At 32.5% G+C, this 26,566-nt stretch overlaps 2 protein-coding genes, 1 long non-coding RNA gene and 2 other non-coding genes across 6 annotated transcripts; 3 read left to right on the top strand and 2 right to left on the bottom strand.

The window, feature by feature from the left end:
* Positions 1 to 7,266: 7,266 nt before the first annotated feature.
* LOC112277582 (uncharacterized) lies at positions 7,267 to 10,791 on the top strand. Of its 2 annotated transcripts, none has more exons than XM_024510097.3 (5): positions 7,267 to 7,646; positions 7,778 to 7,896; positions 9,284 to 9,999; positions 10,120 to 10,221; positions 10,444 to 10,791. In XM_024510097.3, the coding sequence occupies exons 2-5, from the start codon at positions 7,794 to 7,796 to the stop codon at positions 10,537 to 10,539; spliced, it is 1,017 nt and encodes a 338-aa protein (XP_024365865.1). In that variant the 5' UTR covers positions 7,267 to 7,646; positions 7,778 to 7,793; the 3' UTR covers positions 10,540 to 10,791. The 2 variants fall into 2 exon arrangements, with proteins under 2 accessions (XP_024365865.1, XP_024365866.1); XM_024510098.2 differs by having other exon boundaries at positions 7,365 to 7,499.
* Positions 10,792 to 18,266: 7,475 nt separating this feature from the next.
* LOC149986314 (uncharacterized) lies at positions 18,267 to 19,432 on the top strand. The gene is made up of 2 exons (XR_016500877.1): positions 18,267 to 18,889; positions 19,147 to 19,432. It is a non-coding gene; the product is annotated as an uncharacterized LOC149986314 (long non-coding RNA).
* TRNAP-AGG (transfer RNA proline (anticodon AGG)) lies at positions 18,710 to 18,781 on the bottom strand. The gene has a single exon. It is a non-coding gene; the product is annotated as a tRNA-Pro (tRNA).
* A 116-nt stretch (positions 19,433 to 19,548) lies between the features above and the next one.
* TRNAP-AGG (transfer RNA proline (anticodon AGG)) lies at positions 19,549 to 19,620 on the top strand. The gene has a single exon. It is a non-coding gene; the product is annotated as a tRNA-Pro (tRNA).
* A 3,128-nt stretch (positions 19,621 to 22,748) lies between these two features.
* On the bottom strand, positions 22,749 to 26,307 carry LOC112277587 (putative folate-biopterin transporter 2). The gene is made up of 7 exons (XM_024510108.2): positions 26,024 to 26,307; positions 25,599 to 25,846; positions 25,011 to 25,270; positions 24,475 to 24,576; positions 23,952 to 24,122; positions 23,567 to 23,791; positions 22,749 to 23,350 (listed from the first exon to the last, which is right to left on the bottom strand). The coding sequence occupies exons 1-7, from the start codon at positions 26,305 to 26,307 to the stop codon at positions 22,931 to 22,933; spliced, it is 1,710 nt and encodes a 569-aa protein (XP_024365876.1). The 3' UTR covers positions 22,749 to 22,930.
* Positions 26,308 to 26,566: the final 259 nt, after the last annotated feature.

The raw sequence follows: 26,566 nt of genomic DNA, 5'->3' as shown, positions 1-26,566 counted from the left end.
TTCACTTAGCATACAATCTTGCATCTCTAAGTTTTTATAACACATGACAAACATGAATTTTATGCTCTTTTGTGTTCTTAGAATAGATTAAAATTTTGTCTAAATGATAGACAACAAAATCATCTAAAACTTTTAGAAAACATCATTCATAAGATGTTGAAAAGTATCTGGTGCATTCATAAATCCAAAAAGCATGACATTATATTCAAAGTACCCATAGCTTATTAGAAATGCAGTCTTTTATTCAACTCCTTTTTTAATGTGGACCAAATTGTAAACTCTTTATAGATCTATTTTTGTATAGATTTTAGCTTGATTTAGTTGTTGAAGAAGTCCAAATATCAAGAATAAAGGATACCTATTCTTGATTGTAAGCTTATTGAGTCCTTGATAATCTATGCACATTTACAATAATCTATTTTTTTTTCTTTACAAATAAGATAGGTGCTTTAGCAAGAAATTTTAAATAGTATATGAAATTCTTGGCCAAGTTCTTATCAATATATTTCTTGAGTTTAGTCAATTTATTTTGTTATAAATTGTAGATAGCTAACTTCCTTCTTTAAAGTCAATTGAGCAATCATATAGACGATGCTCTAAGAAAATATTTGCATCTTTTTTTTCAAAAATATCTTTAAAATCTTGATATTGACTTAAAATGCTACTTGAAGACTTTCCATTATTAAAAATGGATGTGGCATAAATAACAAAAGACGATCTTTTTTTTGCAGCATACAAAAAAGCTTTTGCGCCTATGAATATGGATTTGGTTATACTAGATTCATGACTTTCTACAAAATTCTTAATAGTAATTTAAAGAAAGTCAAGTTTATGAGAAATTCAATCTATTAAAGGATTATACTTTTTTAGCCACAATAAATCTAAAATAAATAAATTAAAAAGGGACCTAATTATATTAAAAATGATACAAATATTATAACCATTTATTGCTACATCTAGATGAAGTGTTTTATGAATAATATCTCTAAAAGATAATAGATTGCTATCTATGACTTCTACGTGTAGAGATTTAGTTTTTTGTACTAATAATATTCTATGGCTTTCAACAAACTCTTCATCTAAAAAAGAAGCTGAGGCTCCAAAATCTATTAAGTTAGAGGCTTTTTGATCATTAGGTCCTAAATATACTTTTATTTTAAAATAAAAAGAAGATTTTGAAGAAAAGACAAGACCTTCATTTGTACAAGATTTCAGCCACATAGACTTTATTATAGTTGGACGAATTTATTTTTCAACATTTTTTTATCTTTGACATTTATACTCCTCATTTTGTAGTTGTGTCATTTTTTTGGATAATATTGAGTAGTGTGCTCAGCTTCTCCATAATATAAATACAATCCTTCTTAAAAACAACAATTCTTTTTTTGTTTAGTAAGAGATTTAAAAGATATCATATCAATTTGCATATCTTTTACTTTCAAATGTTTAAATTGAGAAGTCATTGATATTGTCATTAAATTATAATAACATGGAGGTTCTCTTATACAATTCTCAAATTGAAATTCAAAAAGTCAATTGTCACACTTCACAGTAAAGTAAATTGTTTGATTCAATGTCTCAATATTAGATAAGTTGAGCATCAATTTCTTTACTTCATATTATAATCTATAAAGAAATTGGCTGATAAAGGTAGCATCATTTTACTTGATATCAATCACTAGTTGTCAAAATTATGAAGCATATGATATTATTGATCAATTGTCTTATTGCAAGATATGGTTCTTATTTGTTGTGACACAAATTACATCATGTTCTCCATACATAGATCAAAATTCTATGAAAAAAGCCTCCACATTATATAATATTAGATCTTGTCATTCAAAAAAGATAAAAATCATAATAATACCAATCTTGAAAGAAGTGTACCAATGAATCTAACTTGTAATCCTAGCATTGGATAGCTTTGAAATTGAAGTTTAATCATAAGTTGTACTTGATTGATAAATCTTCAAAACTTAAATCTTATGCCATTAAACTTCTCAAGTAAGATAACCTTGACTTTTCTAATATTGAAATGATGTTCTATTATAAGATAACGAATGTAATTTGTGTAGATATTGAAGCAACTCCAATCATGTTTGTATCTTTATTTCCTGCCATTTTGTTCTCTTCATGGTAATAAACTAAGTTTATGCATTGCAAGCATCAACTCTTTCAATTGCTCTTCGATTTGTGTCATTATACTCTTCATTTCAAGAAGCTCTACCATGATAAAACTTAGAAAAAAAAATATCTAATATTGCTCAAGATAAGCAGAAGAGAGGTCTTGAGAATAAACAAAATAGTAAGAACAATATTAGTTTAGAAAAAGATAATCCACAACTTCTAATACACTTATGCATTATCAAAAGAAAGGAGTAATCTACTCTTAATTGAGAGAAGACAAAGTTCTAATATTATAAATAAATTATTGTTAATCTATCAAGAATATGAATTAAAAGAAGATGCATAAACCTGAGAAATCTATGTCAAAAGAAAAGTGAAAAAATAGAAATAAAGAAGTATGTATATTAAATAAAAACTAGAAAGGCTATTGCCAAAAGATAAAGAAACAAGAGACTCTTGAATTTAGACTAGAAGCAAGAAAAGAGTTGACAAGGGTGAAGAAAACTTCATTCTTACTTTTATATATACTATCTACTTAGAATCTATGTAGTCACGTTCTATAGGACCTCCAAAAACGTGTTGACTTTATATGACACGTATCTTGACTTACATGACAAGTTTTTTATATGGGTGCCATATAGTTAGTTTTTTTTGCAAGCTGCCAACACATGTGGTACATGAATAATTTATTAACCAAGTTTTTAATCTACCAATCAACTATAAATCTTGTATAAAATCAAAATAGTATTTAAAAAGCTTTTAGAAAGCTTTTTTATAAGATATTATGAAATTAATTTACTTTTACCTAATTCTACCTATTCATATTACCTAAATAATAATTATAATGGATATATATATATATATATATATATATATATATATATATATATATATATATTCATGACAATAGGCCTTCTAAAAATATGATATAAGAAAATAGATGAATATTTTTTTCTCTCAAAGTTTAAATAAGAGCCATGTAGATCTTAATATTTATGTATTGAAAAATTCGAATAGATTTATTATCATTATATTATATGTAGATGACTTCATCTTAATCTACAACAACAAGTGATTTACAAATAAAATAAAATAAAATAAAATAAAATCACTTAGTCACAAGATTTATGATAAAATATTTATAAAAGAATTGATTAAAACTTAGACATGTAAATTACAAGAAACCAAGAAATTTATAAAATTTATCTTAGCTAAGAGAAATAATTCAATAATATTCTTAAAAAAATTAGCATCGAAAACTATAAATCTATATTTAATCTTTTGGATTCTAAAAGTAAATTATTAAGAAACATGAATTCACAAATTTATAATGAAGTTCAAGTAATGAAAAATATTTTGAATCAAAAGGTATTTGGCTTCTTAGTTTATGTAATAATAGGCATTCAAATTGATATTACATATACAATGGGAGTTATTAGCCAATATATAGAAAAACTTGGTCTACAATATTAGATAGCTATTAAGCAGGTTTTCCAATATTTAAAAAATACATTAGATCATGTAGTATAATACAATAAAAGTTCTTTAAATTTTTAAGTGATTAATTTTTATAATATATATTATATAAGAAACATTGACGCTTGACGTTTAATTAATGATTACATATTTTTATTAGTTGGTGGTGTTGTCACTTGAAATAGCAAGAAACAATCAATGGTTGTATTATCTACTATCAAAGCATTGTATATGGCAACTACTCATGTAACAAAAGAAGTAGTTTAGCTTTATAAATTATTTAAAGCCATTAGATTTTTACAAGAAAATTTTATGATAATTTTTAATAATAATTAGACTTATATTTTTGTTTAAAGTAAATTGAAATTTTAAGTTTGCAATGAGCATGTTAAAATTTAACATGACTTTGTTTATGAAAAGATTAAGAATGGTAAGATCAACTTAGTTTTTACATGACTTAAAACATGGTTGGAGATATTTTCACTAAAGATTTAATTTGTGAAAAAAAATTGTAAGTATAAAGAAACTATAGAAATTATTAAATTAGACTAATTTAATATATTATTAAATAAGACTATTAAAAGAATATTTAGATATAATAATAACTTCTATTAGATATTATATTTTTTTAATATATAGACAATTGACATCAAATTATTACTAGTTGACAACTTTTAGGTATTATAAGTTGGGGGCACTACCAAACAATCATAAATTGCCTAACAAAAAAATTATCTTTAAATCAAATAGGCCTTGATGGTAAGCTATTGTTAGTATATTTACAATAAAAAAATCCTTGTCATTAAATTATAAACTTATGCACTAAGAATCCAAAAATAAAACTCCCTTTATGTGTTTAGTTCTCTTCAATCATTCTTAGTTAAGAAGTGAATTCATTTTGTATTTGCATCATTAAGCTTCTATCTTAGTAATATATATATATATATATATATATATATATATATATGATAGATTAATAACTAAGTATGAAGTCCATGATGACTAAATTGGCCACCTAGTATTAAAAAAATGGTTATATTTTATATGTATAAAGGTTTAAAATGCCAAAGGATCATGTCAATTAAATTATTAAATAAGTGACAATGGATCTTTAATGTACATAGTAATTTAATGTAATTAAATCACATGTTTTTTTTAAATAAAAAATGGAAAGACATATGATATATTTTAAAATACTATCTATCTATCTATCTATCTATATATATATATATATATATATATGAGTACCTCAATAATAAGTACATAAATGCATTTTTTTTAACTACATAAAATATCTTGAAATTATTGTAAATAAAATTAGATATAAGTATAAGAAGTATAGTAATATTATATCCAAAAGTATAGATTGTAAAAAAAAATTTTAAAAATCATATTTATAAGATTTAAAATAAATATTATTTTTCATTAGATTTTGGTGTTTAGGCACCTATAGGTATATTTAAAATAAAATATAAATCAGAATGTGGAAGTATAATAAATCATCAAAAAAATTAATCTTTTAGAAATGATTTAAACAAAATAATTTGAATAATTTTTTTATGCTGTATACATATAAATAATAATCCTCTATAAAAAAAATCTACTTGCATCGTGTGTCTGTATATATAGAATAAAAATCAATGATATTTTGGATTAAAAAAACTAATATTAAATTCAAAAAGCACCTTTCATTTGCATGGGGAAACATAAACTTGGATTGGTTGGAAAAACCAATTGCAGAGAAGACATTGGGGTTACATTAGAAAATAAAGGGATGGGAGGGAGTCTGCAATGGTGTGGTTTTTTTGTTGATGAGAGAATGAAGGGTGGGGGAACGTGTTGTGAAAATGGAGTGTGCGGAGAAGTGGCTCGATCTTCCCACTTGGAGCACCACCCCCTCACTCTTTCTCTCTCTCTCTTTCTCTCTCTCTCTTTCTCTTTCTCTCTCTCTCTTTCTCTCTTTCTCTTTCTCTTTCTCTCTCTCTCTTTCTCTTTCTCTCTCTCTCTTTCTCTTTCTCTCTCTCTCTTTCTCTTTCTCTTTCTATCTTTCTCTTTCTCTCTCTGTTCTCTCCATTTAGGGCTGGGATAAAAGTGAAGATGGGAACTGGCCGCGGCACCAAGTCTGTTGTGGACCTAGTCCCCGCGGAATGGGAACGTACCTGGGAACGTGAGTGGGAACGGTAAGCAACCTACGCGCGGGGGAATCATCGCCACCACCTCCACATCCTCCTCCTCCGACGTTCCCCTTTTCAAAGCGCGGGCAGGCCAAGGCCCAGGCCATGAACTAAGCGCGAGTCAAGGAGGGAACGAGGGAGGGAGCCAGCCAACCAGACAGACAGACAGCCCACCACCCAGTCAGCCATCCAAGCCAGCTTCTTCTTATTCGGCGCGACGTACCTTTCCCATCCACTGCAAGCAGCTGGCTGGATGCAAATTAACGAAGTTGCTTCTACGCCATCCACACTCCATTCTGGTGGCGCTGGCTTTGATTTATTGCCTTGGCCAATTCTCTTTCCTTCTGTCAAACGCCTTCGTGCCAGAATCCATTACTGCAGATTCTATTTACTAACCCCACTTAACTCTACAATCTGCATTAACAAGCAACATTACTTGTTCGCCAGTGCTTTCGATGCAGTAACTACTTCTAACCGGGCTTTGCCATGACTACTACACGAGTAGCTCTCAAGGCTGGCCACTAACAGTTGAAGATTCGTCGTTACTCTGTTTAAATTAACTACGGCGATTGCCAATTCAGCATTGATGGGCCTCACTCAAAGCGCTCTAGTTCAGAGTAGGTAGTAATGGGAAGCGGGTTAACACCTGATGCAGGTGTGGGCAAGAAATTTGGCAATGTATTCCTCAAATTGTAGGAGACTGGCGGATGAAACAGCGTGTTCACCTTTTTATTTTTATTTTTATTTTTAGAATTTTATGCATGAATGTTCATATGAGGACACATCGAGAGCTGAGTTGTGGTGATAGCAACCGAAAATTATATTGCTGATTCTTTTTCTTATTCTTTCATGTAAATTTAGTTGATGAAAATATAATGAAATCTTCACAAGTCTAGGAATTTATTGGGAACGCTTTAATCTAGGTTATGAATTCAGGGGGTGTTCACTCTGGCTCGGAACAACAGCGGGGGGAAAAGGCAGAACAAGTATACTGCATCGCAGAGCAAGCTCGCAGATCTTAAAAGTGGAGACTGAACACGTCGACCATACAAGTCATTGGTGGCACAGAGGAGGCGACCAGGTTGTCTACTTCACTGGGACACAAATTGAGTGCAATGATTACGCTCATCCTGAATTCCTTTATAAACAAATGTAAAGATTTCGGGCATTTGATCATCCTGTGGCTGGATGAGTCGTCCGTCGTTAAGGACAGAGTGAGCGAGAGAGAGTGAGAGAGGGGAGGACAGGGTAAGGGAGCAGTGAAGGTGAGTAAAAGGAGGGAGTCTGACTTGTAAGGTAAAAAGAGCTCTAGGAGGGAGGGAGGGAAAGAGGAAGGAGGAGGAGACGAAGAGGAGGGAGAGAGAGACCAACAAGAAGGGTGGACCAGGGGGGGAGGCAGTCAACCATCCTTTCGGGTTCACCACCGAGCATATCCCTGCTTGTTTCTCTGTTCGCCCCGTCTCTCTCTCTCTCTCTCTCTCTCTCTCTCTCTCTCTCTAACCTTCCCACATTCCATCGCCATCGCCATCGCCATTCCCATCCTATCCTCGTCGCAGCCTCCACTCCTCCTCCTCCTCTCTCTCTCTCTCTTCTCTTCTCTTCTTCTCACCTTACCTGCTTCCCTCCCACCCCACTGTCTTCTTCCCATCTTCTTTGCCAGCGTTGCCCCCCCTCTTGTCATGCAGTCGGTACCTGCTCCCTCCTCTCTGCGTTTCCTAGCGGGTACCGGCAGCCTCTTTCCCCTTGCAATCGGTGGATTTGTTGTTAGCCTCATTCCCTTTCTCCCTGCATCCTTCAGATTGCTATCGATTTGGGGTACTTCTCACTGGGACCGGGACATCAGTCTTGGTGGATTCTAGTTAGATTTTCGTAAGTTACTGAATGCTCTTTGTTTAGGTCGGCAGTCGGAGATCGGTGATTTTGCGATCTATCTCATCGGCTTATCTAGCCAGGAGCGTACCTTTGGTAATACTTCGTCGGGGGGCGGTGGTGTTTTACAGATCTTCACCTGGACATATGAAGGTTCGAACTAGGAGTGCGGATTGGGAGAAGGATACGGCGATGGACATCGACCATCCTCTGTACAGGGCCTTATCAAGTGGTCGTAAGCGCGCGAATGGTGAGAGTTTTTATGCTCATCTTATCTGCTGCCGGATTTTTAGGACGACATACTACGCTTGTTCTTGTTAGCTAGTTGATCTTTGACCATCTTTCATCTAATGACATCGCTTCAACAACACGTTCAGTGGAAGCGCTGGGGATTTTCAGTTACAATCGTGTTTTGCTATTGATTCCGGCCACTTCGGGTTTTGATTTCATGTTAGTATTGGTGATGAGGGGAAACTTGTCACAGTGCTAGCAGTTGATTGTTGCACTAAACTGTTGGATCAATGTATTAAATCTGCGAACATTGGTCGCGGCATGGGTGAAAAAGGGTTTGAATAAGTCTGAAATTATCGCGGGTGCTATATCCTTATGTACGATGATTTTCCAGATCAATAAGATTGTGTTGTGTGTATGTAAGTATGCGGTTGTTGTAAGTTGATGTTCTCCCCGCATTTAGGTTATTTTGTCATTTTAGTATATAGGGATACTGCAGAACAGAGTAGAAAAGTTTAATTAGTACTCCAGTAGTACCCTTCTTTTTATTTTGTCTTATCTGTGCTTAGAAATTTACAGTTTATTTAATTTGAGTTTTTAGAACCCATCTCTCGTAATGGTAAACCCATCACCTAATCGCTAATTTGAAGCCTAACTTTGTAATGCCGGGCAGTTCAGATGAGTTACGCTTACTCCACCATAGACAAGGGTTTAGCAACAGCACGGTAACACTCTAAAATTCTAGTCTTTGCTTATAGAATCTCTTTAAGGAAGAGCATGGGCTTAAGCTTCAACTTCAAAGATGCTGTTTGCGAACACTTCAGAACCTTAGCAGTACTGATAAATGAAAGTCTGTTGAGGCGAATTTTTTCCTGACTTAATCATATCTTACTGGACCTTTTAAAGGTATTCTTGTTTTGAGGGCATCAATTTGCGCATGTCGCACGATTTGAGATTTAAGTCAATGACAATTATTGGCTAGACAAGCAGATATGTTCCACTCTTAAGTTAAGTTTGGTGAAAGGATTCTTTTTCGACTAACAATCAATGCAGCCAGCTACGTTATTTACTTCCATGAAACAATAGGTGATATAGTTTGTAGTTTCAATGGCCTTAATTTTCATTCTCCGAGCGACTCTATCAGGATTTGTTTTTGGAAACTCTCACCCTTGACCATCAAAGTGGTGTCTCTCGTCCGCGGTTTCTATTAGTGGTGCTGCTACCGTGACACGTCTCAACGGGCTACTTCATCTATCTTTTTGCACATATTGTGAATTTGTCTGGAAACGAACTAAAAGAGACTCAATCGGGCTTATCACATTTTTGTCTCACCTTTTTATGGTGCTGTCCAAAGTGTTGTATTTTGGGTTGTCATTTTGGTTAGTGACAGTGCTGCCCGAATTCAGGTGAAATGGATGACTACCGTCGGAGTGACGAGATGGCAGTCCGAACACCTCCAAATTTTTCAAGAACTCCTGTTCGCCTACGACTTTCAATGAACCGGAACGACGTATCTCCCAATGATGCTGAGTACGATGATTTAGACCCTCAAGAAGATGTCAGAAAGTATTTGTCGAGGTCTAACAGTAGAAAGGACAGGTCTTCCTATGAGTATGAGGAGCCTCAGGAAGATGTGAGGAGATATCTGTCTAGGTCAAGCAGCAGAAAGACGAGGTCAATGCCCGAGCAGGAGTACGAGTATTATGAGGATGAACCCAGAAAATCGTTTACTCGGTATCCAAGCAAAAGGGATAGACCTGTTTTTGATCATGAAGAAGATGGCACTAGGAGGCAGTTGTCCAGGTCCTCTAGTCGTAAGGGGAGACCAGAATACGAACCAGAGGAGGAATACCCTGTCGACCTACTTGAGTATGATGCAGATGTAATTGAAAACGGCATGGAGGACTCCCAGTTATCTGAACGGAGGAGGGCAATGTTTGAGCCACTTGGACCCTCATATCGAGGACCTCGTGATGGGTCTCCTGACAGCACTCTACCTCCACCTGATTTTGATATTTCTGCTTATCCCCAAGGATGGGTTGTCGGAAAGAAAAGGAAATTGGTGAATGTGGATGTCGTTGAAAGCATGCGTCGCATTGCCGTCCATGAGATGAACCGTAAGGTATTATGTCTTTTAGTTTGAAGTAGTTCTATGTTCGTTAACATTCAAACTTCAATAATTCTCTGGTGTATATTCAGCCATTGTTCAGAAGCATTCCTGATACCCCTCGGTTATATGTAGGACCGAGAGATTGGTGGCTTGAACGAGCAACTGGAAGAAGATTCCAAGACCATGGAGCATCTTCAAATTCAGTTACAACAGGAGCGGACTAAGCGTATGCATGTGAGAGTAGCTTCTTTCCACTGGGATATATCCATATTTGATTGTTTATCTTCTTGATTGTAGATGGTTTTAGATTCATCATGTATCAGTGTTGGATTCCCTTCGAATTCTTTGTGGATATGACTTCATGGTTTCTAGCTGGATGAGTTTGCTGTTTCATTTGTATTTCAGGCCGTGTTCGTTCCTGATACTGATTTGGCCTTTTCATTTCTTTTTGTGCAGGTTGAGAGAGAAAACAACATGCTGAATGCCCAGATAAACATGCTGATGACTATGATCAATGAAGCGCCGGAGGTTGAAGATGATGAAGAAATGTAGCTCATCTAGAACTATTCGATCGGTGTGTATGTATTGCACTCTTAGCAATGCCTTGTCAAAAAATTCCAAAAAAAACAAAAAACAAAAAATTCTTTAATTATTTGATGTAGATTGAAAATATTATTCTATATCGATTGCATACATCGATTGAAGTGCCGCTGGTGAAAACAGTGAGCTGTGCGTCTGTGTAGCTGCAGACCAATTTGTCAATTCTTCATTAATACGACACATCCTAGTCTCGGATTGTTCAGAGCTGGAGGAAGAACACGAACGATAAGAGGAAATTGCTATCGTTCTGTACTGGTCTTTGCATGGTAAATTTGATAAACGAGTCTGTTCTGCGACAACATATATCTGCCCAATACCAAGGTATGTATTGAATCCTGAAGGGTACTACCACCACACTCAACCATCAGTCTCTTATAAGTTTCTCTTTTTGAAATAACTTCTGAATCACATGTATTTGGCTGAAGTACGGAAAGTTACTCATAGTACAAAGCATTACTGTATCTTCCACTGCTAGAAGAGATTGCGTCTGCAGGAACTTTCTCTCAACATGAAAAATATGGGTAGACTGGTTGTGTCTTAAAACAGTGACGCAATACAACTTAGGGCCACCCTTTGAATGCAGACACTTCCTCGCATGTCTAGGTTCTGCTAACGTGTCTCTGCATACTGATTCGTTGGTGAATAAGTAAGAAATTGACATATTCTTGGACCGATACATAACATCCAAGACCTGCACTAAAGACGTGGTTATATACTGTGGTACACAATTGCATTGGTGATTTTTGGAACATATGGTTTGTTGAACAAAGTAATAAGCTATACACAATCTTTTTCCTTCGAATTAGTGAAGAACAGTACTCCGTATCTAACTTTACAGGCCTGAGCAGTAATACTTTTGGAAATTGAGGGCTTTAAAGAGCAGTGTTTCGGAAGGAAAATATACTGTAGCAGTGTTTCGTCATCGCAGAATGAACATCATTCATGTTGTCTAATGCAGAGAATTCCATGCCGCTATCTGCCTAATCCCTATGCTCTCCATGTCGTTCCATGCCACCCTGAGAATGACTATGTAAGTAATTTTCAGCCTCGCAGACAAAATAGCCAGATTAACTATCACAACCATAATGCCCATGGAGCATACGTCATAGTCAGGGTCTTCTGTTCGATGGGACCTCTCAACTCGACACAATATCGGAAGGTTTAATTTGCCGCCAAAGATGAGCGTCGTCCAGAAAGAAACATGCGAGAAGTAATGGTTATATAGAAATTGAGGTAGGTTCTTGACTTTGCTATGGGAGCCATCGCACATTTACAGATGCAGGGGAGAAAAATGCGGTGGCGGAAAACACCTTCTGAAAGCCTTCTGAATGCATCTCAATGGGCCGGAGAACGTTTTCTTCTCTTGCATGAACACCACCGAAGAATTATTCTTCAGGAAGTGACACAAGAAGAACGAACTTGGTTTACAAATCACCGGACGAAATCTAGAAAAATATATTATAATAAATATATTTAACTTTGTAATAACTATAATTTTTTAGAAATAAATTTAGATGATTAACTTAGTTAACTTGATTTTCATTTTAATAAAATGACCAACATCTATAATATCTTTATTAAATAGAAATCATGTAAACTTTTATATACTTTTTAAGTCTTGAATCATTATCTAATAGAGCCTGTAATCTATTTAAAAATCATCTTCTAAATCAATACATGTCATACTTTTGTCAAGTTCTTTATAACATCTTATTTTTATAATTATTTATTAATATTAATAAATAAGTATATAAAATGAAAATTTTTCCTATTTTTTTATCTTTTACAAAAAGAAATGATATTAATGATTGTTAGAAAATTATGCTTTTTGAACTAAATAAATCATATTTTTATGCAGTAAATTAAAAAATATATATTTATTTTATAATTTAAAACTAAAATTTTCTAGGATTATTAATAGAGGCTATTATTGTTATTATCATTATAGAGATTTTTTATAAGAGCTATTTTTAAATACAAAAGAAAATTTAAGATTTGATATAATATTATAATAATTTTTTGAATAAAATTTCTTGACAATAATCTTCTAAATTTCTCTACCTTGTATCTACTATAAACCAAAAAAATTATTATTAAGTATCACTAGGAAAATCAGTAAAATTTATTACACCTATCTAAGTTTGTTTATAAAAACTTTAAATATTCATCTTCATAAAAAAATGATTCAATGTTAACTATAATTAATATCTTCAATTTGATACTTATAATTTAATTATAAGAACTTCACATAATAATAAAAGTGTGACTAAAAGAAGTCTAAAAAATAAGAAAGTAAAAAAAAATTGGTTTATTTTTTTAAAATAATAATAATAGATTAGTGACAAAGTGTAATTTATTTAACACTTTAAGACCAATTAGTACAAAAAATCCTATTTAAAAAAAATATATATTAAATTTATACAAAATTTATATTTATATTATTATAGTATTTTATTACTTTTTTACTTAAATATAAAAGAAATAAAGCACAAAAATCCTTGAAAATATTTTAAAACCATCTAGAATTTTATAAATATTGGTATTGCTTTCTATATATTTCTGAAAATATTCAAAATGTACTAAAATATTCTATAAGATTTAAGAATATTTTATTATTTTTTAAAAATATCTAATAATTTACTTTATACTATAATAACTATCTTAGATTTTTTTTTAGTTTTATAAAGATTTATAAAAAAGATTCTTTATACTTAAGAAATAATCTATGGTTATTAGAATCTCTCTTCAACACTTTTATAAGACCGAATTGTTACAAAAATCCATATCTATTAATATATTTACTTAATTTAATATAAATAAGTAGAATTAGAGAGAAGTGAATAAAAGTAGATTTCAGTGTTGATATCTTGTTTAAAAGGTTTTTTTAAAGCTTTTTAGACACAAATTTGACTTACAAATGTTTGTAGATAATTAATAGCTTGAAAACTTGGCCAATAAGTTGGTCATATGTTATGCATGATGGCCTCTTGTATTACACATTGGCCATGTGGTGCATATAATAGAAACTTACTGTCTAAGTTAGATAAGTGTCTTTCAAGTTAAACATAAATTATGACGCTTATTGAGTGTTGCGACATAATTCTTTATTTGAAAGTACATAAAGAATTTAAAAATAAAGACTTCTTTATTAGTATCAACATCTTTTTTGTATTATAGTTTTAGTTCAAGACTCTTTACTATCTTTGTATTTGACAAGAGTCATTCTAATTTCAATCATATCTTTATCTTTGAATTTTCTACTTTCTCTTCTTTGGTTATTCAAGAGTGTATTGTTTCTTTAATTTTTTTTTTTGTAATTAATGTCTTTGATACTAGTTGCTAAAGATTAAATAATAATTCAAAGCAAGACATACTTTAACCTTACCAATATAAATTTTGAAGAAATTCATGTATTGTCTATTATTTAGTCTTTTATTTTAAATATTGTATATTATAAGTAGTAATCAAAAAAATCTATTACAATGTCTTATTTTATTTTTTAAAATTAAAAATTCTAAATACATAATTTAAATATTATAATATTTATTAAAAAAAATAATGATCAATAATATATAATATAAAAAAGATATATAAAAAATAATAATTAAGATTTGGAAACAAAATAAACTAAATTCTATTATTTATAGATATTTGAGTTGTGACTTTAATTTGTTTTAGAAAAAAGGATTTAATTACTTGGTCTTGTTGGAATTAGAAGAGCAATGTTCTTTTTCAAAAAATGAGTTGAATCAAAACAATAAGTGTTATGTAAAAGAAGATCATTTCATTTATATTTATAATAAGTTTGTGTATTTAGTTATTACAAATTTAGATTTCAACTACTAGATATAAAGTATTATATATATATATATATATATATATATATATTTCTTAATTCTAAATGAACTAAGATTGTATAAGACACAATATCAAAGAAAAATTTGGGTGGAATTTCAAATTGCACTAGTTGATAGTAAAGAAGCACATTTTTCTTCCAAAGATTAGTTTACAATTAAGCTGTTATATTTTAAAGTATTAGTAATCTCTCAAGATAAAAATAAAGTCTTTTGACTATAATTAGTCAAAACAAAAATAATAGATAGGACACCAAAGTTTAAAGATTAAAAAGTATTGAGGTTTGATTTTTTGCCAATGAATGAGTATTATGTTGGCTTCATTTGCATCTTTTTAAATTTTTTTTTTTGAGGTTAATTGCAATTTCTAATAATTTATAATAAAATTTAAAGCTACCTTTATATATATATATATATATATATATATTAATTTTTTTCTCAAATCTTATGCTGAAATATGCACATTAAAAATAATATGTAGAAATAAAAATAAAAATATTTTTAGCTAATTTATTTATTTACATATTTCTATTTTTTAATTGTGATAAGATATTTGATTTTTGTATGTCAAACATATTTTTTTGAGTAAGTTTGATGCAAAAGCAATTGCATATGATAATTGAACGATTAAAATGTAATAATAGAAGAAATTTGAATAGAATAAATTTATCAAATCATTTCATTGATAATGTCTAGTACAACATGAAAATACATAAAATAACACGATAATTTAATGCACATTGATTACCAAAAATAATCATAAATTCAATAAGTCATCAAATTACATATAAATCATTATCAGCATAATTAAATAGTATAGTTTAAAGATTATTTCTAAGATCTATATACCTCGAAATTATTTAAATATATCACAATATTTTCACTCCAAAATATTATATTTTAAATTAATTATTAGAATTGATATTTAATGATTATAGGAGATTAAATATGTAAAACTTTGTAAAAATAAATTTTAATAATGTAATACATGTATAAGATCTAAATTTATAAGGCACAAATTATTTATTTTTTATGAAAATTTTCTCTTTTAAAAGAACTTTAAACTTCTTTTTAGTCTTATTTTTTTTATTTCTTAATTTTTTTAAAATATATATTTTTACCTATTAAGACTCAACTTTGGTGCTACAGACTGAACAACCAAAAAATCTTATTTTGTCCCCGTTATAACAATAATTATTTTCAGAAGACATCCAAACTATATCTTCGAAACATTTACCACTTTCATAGATGTCTAAGATACATTGTCTATAGTCGAAATCCATAATTAATTCTTGATTTTAAAAAAGGAAAATTTCAAATCTTAAGCATCAAAATAAAATCATTTTAAATTTTTTTAAAATTTGATAAGTAAATACAATATGATAATTTGATCTAAGAACTAAATTTTTGTTGAAATACAAACTATATATAAAAAAAACAAGTTATTTAAGCTCTTGTTGTACTTATATTATATATTACGAAATTAATTATGATATTTATTTTTAAAAATAAATTTATAATAAATAAAATGATGTTAAAAATATTCACCAAGGTTTATTCAAATTTAAAGATGTTTAATGTTTAGCAATGAAAGTATTTTTTTAAAAAATAAATTATTATAAAAAAAATAAAATTTATTTTTTGTATAAAAAATTATTTTGATTATAATTTTTTTTAAATTACTAAAATTAAATTAAAATTTTAAAAAATTAAAAATTAAAAATCAAAAAATCAAATCAATCTAATTTTAAAAGATTGGATCAACTTCTAATTATTTAAAAAATAATTTTTCCATATTTTTGCTTTAAATTCCGATTAAGTATGCAAGTCTATCAAATTGTTTTTTCTTATTTCAAACAATAAATTATAAAATATTTATTTGAAAAAAATTAATTTCAATAATATGCTTTAATTATAAAAAATAAAAATCCTTTTTAGTAATTGAATAATGTTTTAATTTATATTAAAAATATATAATTTAATTTTTTTAATTAACAAGAAAAGATACGATACTATGAAAGAAAAAATGGAAGCCATCATTTAATCTAACCAATGTATTAAAATATGTTTAATAAATTCATTACTATTAAATTTTTTAGGATAAATATTGTTTTAAAAAAACGTTTTAAATACATGTATATAATTATGTTATTAGATTTAAAAAATATAGATTTTAAGTACTTCACTTTAAATTATTCTTATAAAATTAAAAAAGAAAACTTAAATTGATGCATAAAACTGATAACTCCTTATTATTTCTCAATAATTTATTTCTAAAATACATTCCTTAAAATCTTTCCATAAGATTTTTTTATTTAAAAAACAGCTAAAAATACATTACCAATTAAGAAGCATAAAAAATAGATCTTTATGCTTTTATGTTCTTTAAAAACTTATCTTTTAGATAATATATCAATTTTTTATAATGTATCTATACATATATATATATATATATATATAGACTCTAAATCACTATTTTATATACATATTCAAACTTAAATCAATCCAATTTTCTCCACTCTGCTTATATTACATAGAGCTTGGAACTCCTTCATAAAACTATCAATTTTAAAACTTAGTGGTATTTTGATTTTTGAAGGAGGTGAGAAGGGTAGAAAATAAAATTCTTAAGAAGGATTCTAATGGAATAGCTTGAAGGAAGAACATGCAAGATTAGTAATTTTACACTAGAATGAAGGTAGATTGTAAAGAAGGATTGGCAAGAAAAATATAGAAATAAGAGAAGTTTCTTAAGATGTCAAATGATGAAAATGACTAACAGATGTTCTGGTAGAGGTAATAATTGTATTCTACTGAAAGTAGATTCATTTGAGATTTGGGTGGGTCAATTTAATATTTTTCTATATATATATATATATATATACTCACACCCACACAGAGATATCTACATTTGATTGGTTATATCTTAATAATAATTTTATAAAGTTAAATTTATTATAAAAATTAATCAAAGAAATTATTATGGAAATTTTTAATCCCAAAATTTATATATTATATATTTTAATATGGATGTATATATATATATCATTTAATTTTTAAATATTCATAATTTAAAATATTTATGATTTTTTTATTTGATATATATAATCACAAATACCCACTACGTATTAATTTAGTAAAAGACACCATTTTTTACATATTTGTTAGTTAAGTTATTGCTTGTTCAATTATTTTAATAATTTGAGTTCATTCTAAGTTAAGGTTAAGAAATAAAACAAAAATACAAATAAACATATATTTTTTACATGCCTAGATTGTGCTGTTATCAAGAAATGGACCAATCGAAAACATCATCGTGTTAAAAAAATGTTAGATTTTCACATCATTTTAAACTTTTCAATTGCATGAGTACATGACTTTTCTATTGAATGAACTCTCTTCCAATGACTGAATTGATTTACCTCATGCTTATTTTATAGAGTTTAGGATACAGACATTTTTAAAAGCTAAAAAGCTTCTTTGGAGCATCATTTGTTTTTGGGAGCAATAATTTTTTCAATGCCGTGTATTTTTTTAATATCCGTACCATGTATGCGTACTTTATCAATATCCACATGTCTATACCAATTAAAATTCAAGTCCTATCAAAGATTTATACGGTACTGTTTTGGGAGCTTTAGCAATGCAACAAAGTCAAATTTGTATGTGAATTTCACACAGTTATCTGTGATAAATTGCTTCAAAACTTCACGATCCATTAACCAATAAGTAAAGAAATATTCGCATTTGACTGCACATGGCAGATATAGATCACCTTGTCTTCTGGACACAATTCATATGGAGCTCCTTCCACCAGCATTTACGCTTTGATTTGGTAACAATTGCCCAAATTCCCCGATGTGAAGATGGACAGGGTTTAGTAGAATTTATGAATGATTGGGTAAATCTGTAAGCAGGACATCAATTGTTGAGGTACCTACAATTTTTACAGAAGCTAGTTCAACAGGTATTTCCATAAATGCTGATTATTCAAGAAAAAGAGAAACAAATCAAAGTCAACCGCAAGCAGGAAGGGGACAGTGAACGGCGGCGGTGGTGGTGGTGGTGCAGCGCAGTACAGTAGATGAAAAGTAGAGCAGCGAGGAGCGAGGAGCGATGATGCATATGTGGGTAGAGTGTTGTTGGGCGGCACCACTGCACATGACGAGTGTGTGTGCGCGGCAAAGGTCGGGAAAAGCAAGGCAAGGGGGAGGTATCCTCCATGACCGCAACGATCCAAAGAGACACGTCGAGGGACGGAAAAGGAAGGGGTATCGGGAGAATCGAACTCCCGACCTCTTGCACCCTAAGCAAGAATCATACCACTAGACCAGATACCCGAGGTCCATGCGCTTCACAAGTCGTAGATTGTATTTACATCGTTCTTAAAACTGTCCATTTGCGAACAATCGAAACACAATCTATACAAGCACATTATAAAATTTATGGTAATGAATTTCGTAATGAATACGCGACTTGAATATGTATCTTAATTTCTTATCAACCCATAAATGTCATTTCATATATGGTTTGAACGATCGTTAATACCATCGTTCAAAAAGTTGATTGGCCCTAGACTTTTTATCTTTATTTTTACGGTTTTCTTTACCAAGCAAAGATCATTGTAAGACATTTTTCACTCTGCCATTTCAAGATGGCGTTTTCGATAATAAAACCCCTAATTTTACATGTTTAAAGGCTGCAGTGTGGAGACCTTGTTTTTGTTGCTGAGGGCTGGAACTTCCATGACATGTCGATGTGCGTTGATGCAATCAAGAAATTGGGCGGAGCCAAGACTGGATTATTAATACCAATTTCATCGAAGGTCATTACATTCAAGCAAGATAAAGGTGAACGTACTCAGTATAACGAAGTGGGATGAGGGCCCGCCATAGCAATGGGACGAAGGAATGGTCCGCCATATATGAAATGACATTTATGGGTTGATAAGAAATTAAGATACATATTCAAGTCGCGTATTCATTACGAAATTCATTACCATAAATTTTATAATGTGCTTGTATAGATTGTGTTGCGATTGTTCGCAAATGGACAGTTTTAAGAACGATGTAAATACAATCTACGACTTGTGAAGCGCATGGACCTCGGGTATCTGGTCTAGTGGTATGATTCTTGCTTAGGGTGCAAGAGGTCGGGAGTTCGATTCTCCCGATACCCCTTCCTTTTCCGTCCCTCGACGTGTCTCTTTGGATCGTTGCGGTCATGGAGGATACCTCCCCCTTGCCTTGCTTTTCCCGACCTTTGCCGCGCACACACACTCGTCATGTGCAGTGGTGCCGCCCAACAACACTCTACCCACATATGCATCATCGCTCCTCGCTCCTCGCTGCTCTACTTTTCATCTACTGTACTGCGCTGCACCACCACCACCACCGCCGCCGTTCACTGTCCCCTTCCTGCTTGCGGTTGACTTTGATTTGTTTCTCTTTACGCGGTTTGAGCTATCACAAATTGGTGAAACGACACATGAACAACTCTAAGACCCAGAGAGGAATATGTTTTAGTATCCTGACAAGTCAGGATGTATATGTTTTTCCTACGTGGCATGAATAGTCTTGCTTTCTAGATTTTATATTGATTCCATCTCAAGAGGTGGTTTTTTGAATAATTTAGAAGTTGTGTCAGGAGTTGCTAAAACAATCCAATGTAAATTAAGAAGTCAACTATTTAATACTTCTCATAGTTGTTAGAATCAAAATATGAATTGAAGTATTTAGACCAGAGATAATAAAAAAATGATTTGGTCTATTTCTTGGCTCCTTTTTACTTTATATTATTTCTAAAGGTCAAGGCTTTCAAATAAGGGCTTCTCTTCACTATGCATGGGATTTTGGTAAGACATTTAAATCATTCACTTTTAAAAGAGGCTTCTTGGTACAAAGTCCTCCAAATTTCTGTACAAAAACATCTCTACATTAAGATTTGCCACCTAATGAGCTAATTCCAATTCATAAACAAGTTAATTTAGTGATGATTGGTTTTTTCTTAACAAAGTTAGTTTCATGATGATTGGTTCCCTCATAACACTAGAATGTTCGAACTAATACTTATCAAGCATGATGAAAGCTATATCTTAGACAATTTGTTTTTTGTTAAGTCACTTTCAACCATGTCATTTTTCCATTATATATGTGATATTATTTTGATTTAATGGTTAGTATCCTAATAAAATATAGAATTAAAATTTACTATTATTTTTTCATATATTGATAATTTTATAATATTTAAAATCAATTTCAAGCTATAATTTATTATATAAAATAAAACATAGACATTAAAATTTTAATTAATTTTTTGATATTATATAAAAATTAGACTTTGTAATACAATTTATACTTATAAAAGAAAAAATATATTAGATTCTACATAAATTGTTTTACATATATATATATATATATATATATAATTTTTAAAAAATATTAAATTAAAGATCTAATTTTTAAATTATTTCAATATAATATATTTCTTAATATATATTGTAATTTTGGTAACATTTAGTCTATTTTATTCATCTATATATATTGACACAAAATATTAAGCAATGTATATTTTTTAAATTGTCTAATTTTAATTTAAACTTTACAAATAACTTTAGTTAAAATTTTGTAGATTTATTATTGATTTATGCCACTACTAGAGCAACTAATTTTCATAAGAATAAGTCATTTATGTATAAAATCTTGCATAGTAGTCTAAAAATAAATACCTTTATCAAATAAGAATCATAACAATTGTAACTTTTTCTTTAATCTTATTGATCTTTAAAATGGCTGATGATTAATAGTCTATCCATTTAAGATTCTAAAAGAATAACCATGTTTATTTTTATATTTTTTATTTAATAATCTTTACAATTCTATTTAATATAATAGAAAAATTATTATTTGAATTTCTTAAATTTTAAATTTAATTCAAAGATGTAAAAGTTGTCTATAATTGGAAAATATTTAAATTAGAGATAATAACATTGTAAAATTTCTAAAAAAATCATTACTTGAATTATAACATATGTATCTTTGGTATCTTAATTTGCTATAACCTAATAGAAAGCTTGACAAACAAAACATTAGAGATTCTCCTGGCAATCACAATCACATCCCTTTTCTGTTCTAATACATGCAAAAATATAACAAATTATTGATTTATTTATACACAAAGAGACAAAAAAATTGAAAATTATTTCCCCATAACATATATATGTTAATGTATACATATTACTTAACTTATAAAATTCAATTAACTTTGATCATAAAATATGGCATATTACATGTTGGAAATGCCTTCCACTTGTGGCATTTAAAAGCCATGGAACAAATAAAAAACATGGACATAAGCATGAACAAACTCAGATTCATGATAACAATATTGTTGATTTATCAATACAACTCGTCATGAAAGAAACACAATTTTAGAAATTTCATCATCAATAAACAACCTCCAAGTCTGCTTACTCACTTGAGCTCGTAAGATCTTGAAAACCAGTATAAAATGTACTGCAGACTTTTCTTTTCCATGTTAAAAAAAGAGATTGAGTTGACGGCATTCGTATAAACATCGGCTGACCTGCCATTTTGTTGGCTGTGTTTGAGATTTAATAACAGCGTATGTGAAAGGAGGAAACCTGTATGATCAAAAAACGAAGAATGTGAATTGGGTATTGATAACACGGGACGTTTTGCAGTGGTGTGTGCAGGTCAGAAGGATTCAGACCTGCACTATCACAACCAATCTACTAACTGGGGTGAAATCCCGCTTTGGGTTTTCTACTCCCTGAGACATTCTCAGAATATTGGGGCCGCAGAAGCCGAGGGCTGCTATTCTGAAACCATACAACCATGTGTAGTGGAGATGTTAGACTCGAACTGAAAAACCACAGATATTTAGATCCGAGTCTAGCAATCTAGGCAAATCCTAGCGTTGTTCATTCAACAATATCCTTAACTAGGTCCCCAGTCTGCATGCATAGTTTAATGGCAGAAATCACCCCGGTTCGTGTGTTTGGCCAGGCATTTGCATGCGTACACTCACATCTTGCTTGACTTGTATTATCATTTGTCCCATCACTTGATTAAAACACATGGATTCTGAAAGATTGCCGAAACCTCAACTTGTCATGATGCACATTAGCTGAGCATTATTTTTCAAACCCATAAGTAACCTTGAATCATCAAGTTCATCTCAAGGTTGATGTCCTCTCCCAGCTGAAGCCTAGCCCAATGCATTTTGGTCAGCAGCTGCCCAGGTTCGTAACGCAACAACAACAATACTCAACATCCAAGACCACAATGCCAAAGGTCGCTTCGATTAATTTTACACGGGTAAAATAAATTTCATGAAATACAAAATCCTTGACGCCCGTACTATACGGCGCAAGATGAAACGGTACCAGTAGAGAGTACTGATCTTGACCAAGTTGATAGGATTCAATCAGTTCGTGCTCTTCTGGAGCATTACTCTGTAGAGGCCACCTACGGATGCTCAACTTGGTTGTCTCCGCTTGGAGGAGCCAATACTGCAAGCTTGACGGTTTCAGTATCTTCTTCGTCCTCGGACTCACCCTCCAAAACATCATGAAGTGTAGGTTCGGCATAACCCAGGATATCAGGAGGTAGAAGAGGTTGCTCTGGGTCAGTGTTAGGCACCAGGAAGAGAAATGGCAGAGGCAGCAACCGCATGCCGTTCCGTATCAAAACCGTAAGCCATAGGAACTGGAAATTTGTGCGGCGAATGCCTGTCAATCTGAGTATCACGCTACCCACCCATGAAGAAGACAGCGTTCCCAGGTTATCAATAGACATGAGAAGTGCAAAGAACGTTCCTTCGATTCCAGGTGGACATAATCTTGCTGCCAATACCAAAAGAGGCATCCATTTAATCCGTCCAATCGCCTGCAAACATCCAATGCATCAGCGTGCGATCCCTCATAGTTGAGATCAACAATAATCGTTACGTGAAGGATGAATTAGTATGAAACTAAAGACAATTCAAATCATTTCTCCAGATGGCAGTATTCGGAGACAACTTGAATAAATGGTTGTTTTAAAGGCTAAGAAGATTGCGGCTATAAATTCAAGAGAATCAGAGACGACGTGTAGGAAATTTACCGAAGAAACTCCCTCATCAACAACTGCAAATACAGTGTCTGGAATAAGCAACTTTCGATTAACACGAGTCACCATTACCAGGTCCAGCATCCCTGATAATGCTAACAACACCTGAGCCCACATGAGAAGCGTTCGAAATGTCCAGTGGCGCAAGTATTTATGATAAATACCAACACCAAGTAAGGTTCCTACGGATCCCATTGCGTATATTACACCTACAAACTCCTGCATAATTCAACGCATTACATGAATAATCCCAACTTCATCCCCTTCACAATGCATCCATCGTTATAGAAGTGAGAAATTACTTCACAATATGAGCATGCACATGCATAAATGTAAGGAAAATGAAAAGAAGATCAGGCTATAAATGATGAGCCTATACCTCAGAAAAACCTGGGCCGACGACAAAGTCATTGTACCAATAGAACTTGCCTTCTGAGATATCTGGCGACAGTGCCCACGAGAGATACATGTAGATTGTAGGCTGCCACACTTGAGGTATCTTCAGAGTGGCCCACATCGTGGAGCACGCTTGTTTCATCTGCTTCCCAACCTGAAATTTTTGCCACGATTAACATTCACGAATGCCCAAGTAGGTCCGACATCGATTATACAGCAGTTCCAAACCCTTGCATTCGTTACGAAATTATCTACCACAAATACCGTATGCATTGAGTAGTAGGTTCAACTTTGTGCCAATCGTGTCGTTCAACAATTTCCAAACGGCTATTAATAAGAGCATTAACAACAGCTTTAATCCCTTAGTACCTGGTTCCCGTTCTTTGCTGGAAATTTAAAACGAAATGGCGACTAAATAAATCGAGATTTTAAGCGTGAATACAAAGAGCATTTCCAAACTAAGCCCTTGAGGACTCATTTGCACGTTATGATGGGACAAAGAATACCTGGCCAGAGCGCCAAAGGTGACGAGGAAGACGAGGCTCATTAATAGTGAATCCTAGGATGAGGAGGAGTATTCCAGGTACAATCATAACACCTAGAGCACCCTGCAACCCACAAGGATACATGAATTCCAATACATAAACCCCCACCACAATATCTTTAACCGTTTCTGAGCGAAACTGGACCCTCACCTAGATCAAACTTGAACTTTCCTGCTAACACATTCTCATACACTTAGAGTTTCCCAATACACAACCATCATGTAGTATCTTAGATGTCATCATGGGTCTGATATCAGTGATATAGGGCACTTCCCAAAACACACGACTTCATCTGGTAGAGAAAAAATTGATATTCATCAAAGATATTGAAGGTGTTGGAAGAACGGTTGGTTTGAAATTGCTTTCGAAGCTAATGTTATCATTAACAAAATAACATTGAATAATCAAAACAGAAACAAGAGACAGTCTACATCACATCCTCATGTTGATATCGCCTCATATGCAATCTAAAAGAAGCAGACAGTTCAATTTCAAACCTGTGAACCAAAAATGTGCACTGCAAGCCCACTCAATAGAAACCCAGATAAGCTTCCGATCGATGAACAAGAGCCACACAAGCTTTGAATGTGAGTGCCAAGCTCTGGCTTTTCCCGACTTTTCATAGCAACCAACGCATCAATGGTCACATCCGCTATAGCTGCAGCTGCCGAAGCACCCACAAACATTGCCAGTGCTGTGGATGCTAGAAACTTGCCTCCAAGAACCAAAGATAGGTATGTTGACAACGTTATTAGACCTACACGCCAACAAAGGTACAATCCAGAGAAGAAAAAAGAAAAAGAGGTTAGGAATTGCTCAAATATTTCTGTCTGCTTGATGAGAAACCATTTGACTTTCAATGGATGTTTTTTTTCAAATTTGCACTAAATCAAGTAAAGTACAACTTCATGTACATTCTAAGATATCACTTAAGTTCTGTGAACTACTGAGAAGCAATCGTCGTCTGGAGCCGCTATTGTGTCCTGTTCAACATGAGGGTTACTCTGTGCAGACCGCTGAACTGTTAACTGTGCTCAAGCCAAGATAAAGTGGATTACCGTGATTTTAAGGTTCTGTGTAAGGACCTGCAAGAATGAAGTAAGGCCGGCGGTGGTACCCGAAAAATGGGAGTAAATCAGTGAGGAGACCGTAGAGAGGCTTCACATCCCACGGGATAACCGTGATCCCTCGGTAGAATTGCACGGTCGATGGCTCCTTTCCCTGTACGTCTCTCCAGTAGTAATCCACGACCACGCGACTCAAAGCATAGCCAATGCCCTGGCTTATACCATAAACTACCATGACTCCAAATACAAACGTGCCATCCAGCTCCCTGTTAAAATGACCAACGAAAATCAAGACAACCAGATACAAGCTGATAAATACTGGTAGAGGAGCACATTTTCCTCGACCAAGAATCAGGCGCGTCTGCGTTGCCAACATACACAAGCACACCTCCAAGCTCTGAGTGCATCAGGACGATAAGTGGATGGTTAACATGGTACCCTACCTGCACAGCATGGATATCCACCTGAAAGGTTGGACGAGAAATCGCCATGCCTGTGAAATCCACGCTCCCGCTGCGTCGACTGTCTGTTTGCCGTGCTCGTGCGTTTCTACAACATCTTCCTTAGGTTCTTCTACATGCGATAAGGTCACACTTTTGGGTAAAAACACACTGGCGTCGGAGTCGTGCGCGTATGCCGCCAGCTCAACATTTCTGTTTGCAAAAGACGGCGATGAACTAAACGACTCCTCGTAGCCATCACTTACACTAGGAGAACGTACTCTCATCCTGCGAACTCAGGGAAATCTACTGTTTCGAAATTGTTGAAAGACCTAACATTCTGACGGATAGAAATGTAGTGAAGAACTCAAACCCTCGTGATCCAATGTAAACACTTGATTCGGCCAACTGCTACACCGAGATGATCAAAGTCTCTCTCGTTAAGCAGAACCAGGACATCTACAGCTTCCCAAAAGAAAAAAATGGTTTCCGGTGAAGAGATTCGAGGGTTAACACAGAGCCCAGCTCACAATACATCCAAGGGGG

Source organism: Physcomitrium patens, chromosome 25 (assembly GCF_059467195.1).
Source record: "Physcomitrium patens ecotype Gransden chromosome 25, ASM5946719v1, whole genome shotgun sequence".
NCBI lineage: Eukaryota > Viridiplantae > Streptophyta > Bryopsida > Funariales > Funariaceae > Physcomitrium > Physcomitrium patens.
Note: the sequence above shows the minus strand (reverse complement) of the source record. Positions and strands in the feature narration are given on the sequence as shown.